The sequence below is a fragment of the Mchenga conophoros genome, linkage group LG14, assembly GCF_057382185.1.
Source record: "Mchenga conophoros isolate Kocher_MC1m ecotype Shallow Benthic linkage group LG14, M_conophoros_male_GT1.1, whole genome shotgun sequence".
NCBI lineage: Eukaryota > Metazoa > Chordata > Actinopteri > Cichliformes > Cichlidae > Mchenga > Mchenga conophoros.
Window position 1 is genome coordinate 9,212,328 of NC_140539.1, and position 11,575 is coordinate 9,223,902.

Sequence of the window (11,575 nt, forward strand, 5' to 3'; positions counted from 1 at the left end):
TGTAAGCAGGTCCACGTCACAAAACAAGGACCTGCTGCCATCTTGTGGAACTGAAGGAAGTTAAAGTGAAAACATTGGCAATAACATGACCAACCGCATAACAAAGTATTGTTCCACACTGGGAGTGCAAAAACAGTTGGGGGGAAAAAAACCCTCACGGTTACATTTATCTACTTACCCAGAAACCTGTCACACATGTATTACTGAGCAAGATCTGAGAATTTCTTCATTTGTACGTTAAAGGACAAAAGTCACTACATCAGATATTTCAAGTGTCTATCCATGTATAAACCAAAAATAATAATAATAATAAATGTTCTGATATTGTTACGCTCTCCTCCGTCTATACAGAATTGTACCATATGGTTGCCTGGCAACAGGCGACCGCACCGGGCTGATTGAGGTCGTCTCATCTGCAGAAACAATCGCAAACATCCAGCTGACCAGCAGCAATGTAGCAGCAGCTGCGGCATTCAACAAGGATGCTTTGCTTAACTGGCTCAAAGAGAGGAACTCTGGGTAAGCTGGAGCCCAGTGATCAGATAAAAGCCTGCAGCCTCAGAAATGATCTTAAGTGTTGTTTGTGGTTGTGCATTTACAGTGATGCTCTTGACCGGGCCATCGAGGAGTTCACGCTGTCATGTGCAGGCTACTGTGTAGCCACTTATGTCCTGGGTATTGGAGATCGCCACAGTGACAACATCATGGTCCGCAGCAATGGACAGGTTAGACAATCTGAGTTTTCTTTTTCCATTCTCCACCTGGTTTTTCCTGATTCCACAGGCTTCACTGATTGGCCTTGTGTGTTTTGGGGTTTTTTGTTTTCTTTTTTAGCTCTTTCACATAGACTTCGGTCACATCCTGGGCAACTTCAAGTCCAAGTTTGGCATCAAAAGGGAGCGTGTACCATTTATCCTCACACACGACTTCATCCACGTCATACAACAGGGCAAGACTGGAAACACAGAAAAGTTTGGCAGGTTTGTTTCACTTTGCTGTTTACCTCCAGCCCCAGCACCTCTGTTCACACGAACCACTGTGATTCAAACTGTAACTTCAACCATTTATTGCAATTCAGTCAAGTTTTTGTATCATTAAGATTAATTTGATAATCATTTACATTTGATAGCTTACTCTGTTTGGACTAATAATAAACCAAGTACAGTTTAAGGCCCTAATTCTGGTTTTCCTGTCTGATGCTAAGTTTGTGTGGCACACTTTAACAAGATGGCTACCAGAAGTGCCTTTTGTAAACTACATCATGGTGAAATGTAGTATTATTATTATTATTATTATTATTATTATTATTATTATTATTATTATCATCATCATCACTCATACAGGAAAATGTAACTATTTTAATACAAGACAAAAATAAAAAGCTTTACAACTAAAGAGTAAATGTTGCAGTATAGTGTGGACCATCGGGGGCGGCCAGAACAGGGGGTGCAGCAACAGAAGGAGTTTGCTGTCTTAAATGCATGCTGCCATTCTTCATTTCATTTAAATTCATTTAAATGGCGCAGACTGGCTACACAATCTGGTCAAAATACAACTATTACCGAGAATTTTCTACAGAAACATAGTGTCCACTCATACCCAGAAACCTCCTAAATTGACGTCTAGTGGGTGGAACTAGGTAGCTCAATACTTGATAAAACATAATAGTTTCAAAAGAACTACAGGAGTTCAGCTATTACACTTCATGTATCTGAACACTGGTTCTCCAGTTTTGTTTTAACTTTGGGGACGTACACAAACTTTATTCATACGAGCAGATCAGAAATGCATTTTCTCTCAAAGCTATTCAGTGCTTTGAAATCAGTTCTTTGACAGAAGTCTGTGTAAAGATCGGAGAACCGGAGTGATCTGATATGCTTTCCTGTTCTTGGTGAGGATTCAAGAGTCAGCATTTTAGAGAGACCTAGAAACATCCCCTTACTATAATGGAGCTGAGTAAATTGTTTTAGCAACTCACAAGCGTATGATTGGTAAGTTAATAGAAGACTAAAATGTTAAGTTTTTGTTTCTTGGTTGATTTTTTTTTTTTTTTTTTTTTTCCTTGATTTACCATCCTGAAAATTGCAACTGACTTCATCATGCTATGAAAAAGCTACATACATTACATGACAGAAAATGCTCAATTTCCATTTGTATTTCTAAGTAACTCTGAAGTGATATTCCATCTGCAAACTTTAAAAAAAAAAAAGAAAATTGTTTCAGCCACATAGGAATGACATCACAGCTTTAGCAGTGTCAGTGCAGTACCTTCTCCCTCCAGCAGTTGGCAGTAGAGACTCAGTGAACAGCATGTGTCACTGAGCAAAAATGTGCTCAGTGAAGGATACAGCTTTCTACTTTTATTCTTCCTTTATATGAAATTTGGACAATCCAAATATAATAGAAAACATCCATGTAAGGCATTATGTTCTCTAGTAATCTAAAAGCTGCTCTGGTAACTGTTGTTGCTGGTTCTTTTTCTTTTGCTAAAGGAAAGAAAAAAAAAAAGTTTAAAAAAAGAAAAACCTGTGCAGAGCTGCTGCTGCCAAGTCAAGAAAAATATGGGTTTGATACTACATTAAGTTATTGCTCAGCAATAATGATACCTAAGCTCAGACATGTCAGTCACGTGGAATGGTGCATGTATTGTGTTTGCAGAATGAGGTGCACGTTGGCGGTGGTGTGCAAAGGCATTACGAAGCAATGGCTCTCTGTTGTTTACAAAGTTCTGATCTGTTGTGGAACAAGTAGATGATTCATTTTGTGACGTGGAAATACCCGTGTGGTATAGTAATCTGTTATTGTGGCCTATATGCATATCTGCATTTGTAACTGTCTCACAAGAAGGTAGATGCCTAGAAGCAAGTCCTGTGAAACATCAAATGTTTTTGCAGCTGAAGTTACTATAATTGAGCAATAAATGAACCAATAATATAAATGTCTTCATTACTACTGAAGAGCTTAAAGACCAGCCCAAGGCATTAAATGTTTAATTACAATTACCTCATGTCTGCATGCATAAGACCCAGTATGCTGAAGCAACATTTGAAGTTATCCAACTAATCTGCACAGCAGTGCGCTGGTGAAGAGCAGCGCAGAGATGCACATCCTGCATGACGTGAGCTTGAAAATAACCTTTATCGCTCAGCAAAGCATACTGTAAAAAGAAAAGTGGAGTAGCGGCGCATTGCTGCGTCAGTTGTGGTTTAATATCTGGCACATTGTGCACAAAATGTGACAGTTGGCATTTCCCTCTGGATCACAAGAAGTATTTATCAGAGGTGTCTTTTTGTGGTCTTTGCGTGCTTAAAAAAAATTATGCAGCAAGCTTTTATTAAAGCTAGAAGAGCAACTGTGATTGTGTCCTTCAGAAGTCTGCAAGGAAAAAGGTGGATTCAAAATGCTTCTTACAAGCAGAGACAAAGTCATGAGTGCAGCGAGTTACTGCATGGTGAAAAGGAAGTGTGGCACGTTACGAAGAGCGTGTTGGTCCACCCTTTAGCTCAGACACATTTGTGTTGCTAGCAACAAACAGTGTAAACAAAAACCTTGAATCACAATCACTGACTTCACCATGTGTACTTTGTTAGCATGGGTGGTTGTAGTTCAGGAGGTAGAGCATGAATGCATGCGAATGTTGGATAGAAAGCTCTTATATTGAAAAAAGCATAGAAAAAAGTGCTGGTGTGAATGAGGCAAGTTGTGTGAAGCACTTTGAGTGCTCAGGTCGAGTAGAAAAGCTCTGTGTAAAAACAAGTCCATTTAGCATTGTTTTATACATCAAATAACTCAAATACAGTTATGAAGTGAACTGCAATAAAAAACAGGCATACAAATGGAGTTTTTGTTCTTTTTGGTTTTTTTTGCTCAGTTATAGTCTGTATTTACAGTTTCCTGTAAAAAGACAAAACTTGAATCAAATGGGCACAGCAGGTTTTGTTTTTTTGGTTTTTTTTAATGGGTTCAGTGGCCAGCAGTCTGTGCTCACTAAGAAATTCTGTGCATAAGGTTTTGTTAGAAAACTGAAATGTATTTTGGAACATTGTATTGGTTTTAGGAATGTGGAAAAAAACCTTTTTATAATAAAGTTCAAGAAAGATGGGGTTTGATTGACGAGTGAATCATCCCCTAAAGCCCCATCTCACAATTTTAAAAGGGAGCGATTTAGAGCCACAGCAGAGCAGCCTTTTTCTCAAGCCTTTTTCCACCTCTCTTAACAACTCCATTGAAAGTTTCAATGGATGGTACTGTTCGCATGTTCTCTTTTAGCTTTTGCTTTCACATTGGTGCAGATAAAATCTGACTGATTTATGGTTTTTGTTTTATTTGTTTGTTTTTAAGAAAATACAATAGACTTCATTAGAAAGCAAATAATTGAAACCATGTTCCAAAATGACTAACGTGTGTTTGTCTCTGTGTGCTCCTGTAGTTTCCGACAGTACTGTGAGGAGGCCTATCTAATCTTGAGGAAGAATGGCAACCTCTTCATTACACTGTTTGCCCTCATGCTGACTGCTGGACTACCTGAGCTCACTTCAGTTAAAGACATCCAGTACTTAAAGGTACGACAATCACAAGTGGCGATGCAAGGAGAGCACAAAAACTGTAGTTCTGTTACAGTGTGCATGTATAGATATGGTGTTGTAGTGGTGGAATGCACAAACATATCAGTATTTTATAAAGATTAACCAAATATTTTAGCTTAGCTTAGCATCCATATCATCCCGTTTTCTTTTTAGACCCCTACCTATGGTAAATGGCCTGTATTTGTATAGCTTTACACACCCAGTCATCCACCCATTCACACACTGGTGGAGGCAAGCTACAGTTGTAGCCACAGCTGCCCTGGGGCAGACTGACAGAAGCGAGGCTGCCATATCGCGCCATCGGCCCTTCTGGCCAACACCAGTAGGCGGTAGGTGAAGTGTCTTGCCCAAGGACACAACGACCGAGACTGTCCAAGCCGGGGCTCGAACCGGCAACCTTCCGATTACAAGGCGAGCTCCCAACTCTTGAGCCACGATACCTTTAATTTTAATTTCCATAAATCATCTTTAAAAAAGAGCTGCTTATAGCTTCAGGACCTTCGTAAGAATCTTGATACTAACATTATTTCTTCAGTGTCAGTAATTCAGTCATTGTTCCTAAACCTTGCTATTTTTCGACCATTATGTCATCATGAAGTTAATTCACATGGGGGTGATTTGTCTTCCAGATTTCAGCGTAGAATCCTTTTATAAAAATATTAATATTCTCCAAATTGGTACTCTACAGATACACATGTCTATAACATTTTAAATAACTGAGTGTCAGCATGTATGCAGGGAGACTACATCTTCATCCTCCTGCCCACATGACTTATCCTGTCTTACTTTCCGCTCCCTTTTCAGGACTCCCTGGCTCTGGGTAAAACTGATGAGGAGGCCCTCAAGCAGTTCCGCCAAAAGTTTGATGAAGCCCTGAGAGAGAGCTGGACAACTAAAGTGAACTGGATGGCCCACAATGTGGCCAAAGACAACCGGTCTTAGGGCAGCTGTAACCTTTCAAAGGCTAGGGGAGTGGTCCCAAGAGGACGCAGTGAGGGAACGTGAGAGTGTGAGGGAAGAGGCAGGATGTGCCAAGGAGACAGGGTGACAGAGACCCTAATTTAAAGAAGGGAATCTAGCAGAATATCCAAAACTTGAGCAGAGTCGCCCCCCTCCTGTACTATACAGAATAAAATCTGCCCCCTCATTCTTCAGTTAAGCTACTCTGCATCCTTACTTGCTGTATCCCTCCTCACCTTGCATCACACTGGCACGGTGCCCCGTGAGCCATCTTCATTCATGGTCTTGTGACATTTCAGTGGAATCACGGTGGGTAATGTCATTGCAGATTTTGCACAGGCACGAAAGCCGATGGAGCACGCAGCCAAAGGAAGGGAACTGAAGCACCCACTGTGCCCACGCTAAACCTTCTCAGACAAAACTCCACACAGAACAGGCTGAACTACTGGCTAACAAGATAAAATTTAGGAGTGGCTGAGTTATGTCAGATGGACTTGAAACTCTGCCTGAACAGACCCTGATGGAGTGCATATTGTGCCCACACCCCTGAACTTGTTTTAAGTAGAGCTAAGAGATGGGTGTAGAAAGGACAGAATGAAATAGACAAGAAAAAAAAAACCCATCTGACTCTGTGTCTTAAAATGGTGTGCACCACAGCCACAGGAAGTGCATCTTAACACTCGCTTCCCGTCTCAGTGTGCCTAAAAGAAAATTCAGGAAGATTGTATCGTTTCGGACATTTCTTTTTCCTCTGCCATTTAAGAATGTATCCCTGGATGTGGATGTGCCAGAGTACAAGTCCACAAAGTCAACTTGTGAGGGAAATGATGAAAGAGAAGGACTGATGCGAGAGATGCTCTGAGCCTACTGGTCCACTGTCTGAATCTCACTTCACTTGGACCGTTGAACACTGGAATGTTTATAGAGAGGCATATATAAGAAATTTTAAATAGTCTTTTAATAAACTAAACAGTTCATTCTAGTTTATTTTATTCTGAATTGACAATGTGCGTCGTCTCTTTGTCAAATCAAAAGCATTGTTGGCCAAAGTGTTATCGCCTGCCAGTTACCACTACCCCAGATTGTCCTCCTTTTTAAAGAATTCAACGCATTAAAGCCACCAAGTACACTGAGAAATAACTGATGCTTTTAACATGGTAGGACCAAAACAGAAAAAATGTTTAGCAGTTTCTTTTTGTTCTTTTTTTTCTACTGTATTTTTAACAGTCTGTTTCCATCGAATGTGCAGATATGTGCCGCTCTATTTAAGTGTATTTAGCCCCTTTCAGACATGGGATGAGTAACATTACTGACTGACTTGTCAGTGAGACAAGCTGCATGGTACTGCTGAGTGAGCTGCCCCCACCCTTCCCACACAGGCTCCAGTGAGGAAGATGTCTTCTGGACCGGCAAAGATGAAAATCATCATTTAAGGGCATTCTCTACTGACGGAGCAACTCACAAGGATGCTTAAAAGACGGGCCCAGTCATGTCATGTGACCTGAAGTGTACAAAAATGCTTATGGTGAGACTGATAGCTCAACTTTTCCATTAAAGTGAGCAGACATGACGGTGGCCTGTTCAGGTGCCCACAGGTTAATTGGAAGGAGTGCATTTCTGAAAGGGCTTTTTGTCCTCATACAAGCAGATGTGGGCGGAGTCTGAAGTCTGGACCTGTGTGGGTGGGATTTATCAGTAGGGACATTACACTGCAATGTAAAGCTATTTACTTGTTTCAACATATGGTGCTCTACCAGCATCTGCGTCTGTTTGGAATTTTTCTTTTTTTCTTTTTTTCCTGTGCAATATCCCAGTATATGAACCATATCTAATCATATGAAACATTGGTCCCGGGCCCAAGCCTGTAATGGTTTTGCCTGCTGGTTTATGTGTGATGCAGCTGCATTTTGCACTACCTGCCTTCAGAAGTCTCAGACACTGGATATTGTCAAATGTACAGGCTTTTAATGTTTTGCTGGTTTCTGTTTTCATAGGAGTTTTATTAAATTTATTTTCCACTGTGCTGCATTTCTGTCTGTGGTCTTTTTTTATTCTGCTGCTTGATGTGGGCTGAGTGACTTCTGCGCCTACATAGGCCAATGGATATTTTTTTTCCCTCTTCTAAGAGGCAAGAGAACTTTTTGATTCTAGACAGAAATATACACAGGCTTATTTTCGACAGCTATTTTTGCTAAAAAATATAAAAGTCAAACCAGTTTGTATACATCCAGAAATGAGTGAGTCTAGTTATAAGAGAAGTTTCCCTCTTTTCCCTCTATTTTAATTTAAATGAAAAATATCAAAAGGGCAGAAGGTTTCAAACCCTCTGAAATTTTACAAAAATGTGATGCCCTCTCTAGCAAAAACTGCAGGCAACTTTTTTTTAAGACCAGTTTGTGTATTATGAATAATCCCATGTTCTCATGCTGGTACGTGTCCACTACAGAAACATGCTTTAGTAGGAAGATGGCCCTTACTGCACTGAATAAAACATTCAAAAACAGCTATAGGAACGTGACTGTTAATGCTGCTTTAGTTTCCAAATTCCCCAGCTCTCAATTAGATTGAACTAATAATCTGCAGAACCGTCTCACTGCACCTTTCAACTTATCTGCCATTAACTTCTTGGTGACTCACCCAACAGATGAACTCTGAGGTCTTGAGCACATACCTTGAAAAGTCAGAGCTTTTCTGGCAGGGTGGGGGCGAGCTGAATTTAAGTATAGGTGGCTTTAATGATCTGGCTGCATGCATAAATTTGCACGTATACTCAACAAAAATATAAACGCAACACCTTTGTTACTGCTCCCATTCCCCATGGGATGGACGTAGAGACCTAAAATTCATTCCAGATACACAATATAACCATCCCTCCCAAACAGTGGTCACAAATCAGTCCAAATGTGTGGTAGTGGGCACATCTGCTATATTGAGATAATCCATCCCACCTCACAGGTGTGCCACATCAGGATGCTGATCTGACATCATGAGTAGTGCACAGGTGTACCTCAGACTGCCCACAACAAAAGGCCACCCTGGAATGTGCAGTTTTGTCTCACAGCAAAATGCCACAGATGCCACAAGCAATGAGGGAGCGTGCAATTGGCATGCTGACAGCAGGAATGTCAACCAGATCTGTCGCCCGTGCATTGAATGTTCATTTCTCAACCATAAGCCGTCTCCACAGGCGTTTCAGAGAATATGGCAGCACATCCAACCGGCCTCACAACCGCAGACCTCGTGTAACCACACCAGCCCAGGACCTCCACATCCAGCAGGTTCACCTCCAAGATCGTCTGAGACCAGCCACCCAGACAGCTGCTGGAACAATTGGTTTGCACAACCAAACAATTTCTGCACAAACTGTCAGAAACCGTCTCAGGGACGCTCAACTGCATGCCCGTCGTCCTCATCGGGGTCTTGACCTGACTCCAGCTCGTCGCCGTAACAGACTTGTGTGGGCAAATGCTCACATTCGATGGCGTCTGGCACGTTGGAGAGGTGTGCGCTTCACGGATGAATCATGGTTCACATTGTTCAGGGCAGATGGCAGCTGAGAATGTCCCAGTTCTTGCATGGCCAGCATGCTCACCGGACATGTCACCCATTGAGCATGTTCGGGATGTGCTTGACCGGCGTATACGACAGCGTGTACCAGTTCCCACGAATATCCAACAACCTCGCACAGCCATTGAAGTGGAGTGGACCAACATTCCACAGGCCACAATTGACAATCTGATAGACTCCATGCGACGATGTGTTGCACTGCATGAGGCAAATGGTGGTCACACCAGATACTGACCGGTTCTGGGTCCCCAGACCCCCAATAGCGCAAAAAACTGCACATTCCAGGGTGGCCTTTTGTTGTGGGCAGTCTGAGGTACACCTGTGCACTACTCATGATGTCAGATCAGCATCCTGATGTGGCACACCTGTGAGGTGGGATGGATTATCTCAATATAGCAGATGTGCCCACTACCACACATTTGGACTGATTTGTGACCACTGTTTGGGAGGGATGGTTATATTGTGTATCTGGAATGAATTTTAGGTCTCTACGTCCATCCCATGGGGAATGGGAGCAGTAACAAAGGTGTTGCGTTTATATTTTTGTTGAGTGTAGTTAAAAAAGTAATATTTCCACCAGTGAAATTAGCTGTTAAGTGTAGACTTGAAAAACAAAAGCAAATAGAAATCAGCCATCAAACTTGCACATGTCAGTAGCGCTGTTTTTCACCTATCTCTACAGTTAGAGGACCATAAGGGGATTTTTATAAATGCCACCCTGCTCATCATGAAGCTCCTTTTGTGTCTGAGCGGTACAAAAATGCTCTTTATTGCTGTTTGGATGACTCGGGGACTGATTTTTATTTTTCTCTGTGGGCAATGCTAACAAAGTCACTACCTCCAGAGATCATCAATTATCAGTTCTCTTTCACTTGGGCTACAATCAGTGCTCTGTGTGACTCATCTGCTGTACGTGTGTTGTTCTTCAGTGCAGTTACATAATACAGTAACCTGTAGAAGCTTTGGTCGTAGGGAGTGTAGGCACAGTGTCAGATATTGTGTATACTGGGTGAAAACATAATTTTTTTTTTTCTTCAAATTTTCAACAAATTTGACACTGTTGGGGATTTATTTAAAATAGTTGGAAAACCACTTCAAGGAGTGTGCAAACAGTCATGTTTGTCATTTGACTGGTTTTGTGTGTGTGTGTGTGTGTGTGTGTGTGTGTGTGTGTGTGTGTGTGTGTGTGTGTGTGTGTGTGTGTATATATTTTTTTTTTTCAACTATTAAAATGTGTAAAAGTTAGGAACGAATCTGTAATAGCAGCTTCATATTAATATAATTAGTATTACATCACTGATGACTTCACACTACACCACAGACTGTATATTACAGATAGATGTAGCTACTTCGATGTGACTGTTTGTGGGCATTTAGAAGGCTCAACATTAGCATTTTGTCCTGCCACCATGGTAGGTTTTTTTGGAGACAAATGTGACCATATTTATATGGGATGGTGGCTTGCTATGTTATCAGCTAAGGCTGGCTAGCCATGTTAGTAAGCTGCATTAATAAACTATATAAGTTCAATACACAGACTAATTGGTGCCAAGTATCAGACTAATAAAATAGTAGATTTTCTTACTGAAATTTAAAGCACAAACCTTTTAGATAGGTTGCACCACACAGTCTATCATATACTTCCATTAGAAATGCTCCAAAAAGCACACGGACACAGGTCATGTTCAGGACACTGAACTACTTAAGTCCAGAACTGATCAGATGTAGCACCTATCAGTACAAATGGCAACACTTCTGAAGAGACTTATGAGCTAGAGTCGCAATACAATAAGAACTAGAAATTTTGAAAGGACTTCATCCTCCCTAGTTTTTAGAAGTAACTGTATATATAAAGATATACAGAATTATTCCTTCATTTGGCATTAAAATAGTATAAGGGGGAAAAGTTACTGGTTCTGACCCCACTGTGCCTTTGAGTCACACCTTCCAAAAAAATTGCTTATGATGTATGCATCAGCTTAGCCCCCTAAACCCAGTAAGAGGGACTCTAGTCCAAGCCATCATTTTGTAGGAATACCATAAACTTTTCAAAGTAAAAGCCATAGAAAGTTTCACCCACTGATTCATGCCGTTTTTTCCTGCCTTTCCTGCCTTGTTTCGAAAAGGGTCCAAAATTCAGGCCTCTGTGACTTCATAGCTTGTGTCAGGTACAATGGCATAGCTGTAAACTAATGCTGAATGCTTTTAAATTCTGTAAAACTGGACATTTTCACGTGAAATTATATGACTAGTGATTTGCTTTTGGAGCCAGCCCGTGTGGCGTTTAGGGGTACTGCAGTTTTTAGAAATTTTGCAGTGGTTTCATTTTCCAGCATCCAGAGGTTGCTGTGTCATCCTTTACACCCTGATAACACTGTATATAAATTATGTTTGCATCCAAACAGATATTTCAGGGCAAAACAGTTATGTTCTACACTTTTCACGCCTCACTTTATTTTCTT

The 11,575-nt window shown here is 41.1% G+C and overlaps 1 protein-coding gene across 1 annotated transcript in view; it reads left to right on the forward strand.

The window, feature by feature from the left end:
* pik3cb (phosphatidylinositol-4,5-bisphosphate 3-kinase, catalytic subunit beta) overlaps positions 1-7,574 on the forward strand; it is a 49,290-nt gene extending 41,716 nt beyond the window's left edge. The window contains exons 20-24 of the mRNA XM_085245059.1: positions 352-519; positions 602-725; positions 835-980; positions 4,430-4,562; positions 5,391-7,574. Coding sequence (XP_085101185.1) covers positions 352-519; positions 602-725; positions 835-980; positions 4,430-4,562; positions 5,391-5,528 — 709 coding nt within the window. The 3' untranslated portion in view covers positions 5,529-7,574. The remainder of the gene's footprint in view (positions 1-351; positions 520-601; positions 726-834; positions 981-4,429; positions 4,563-5,390) is intronic.
* The last annotated feature ends 4,001 nt before the right edge of the window (positions 7,575-11,575 follow it).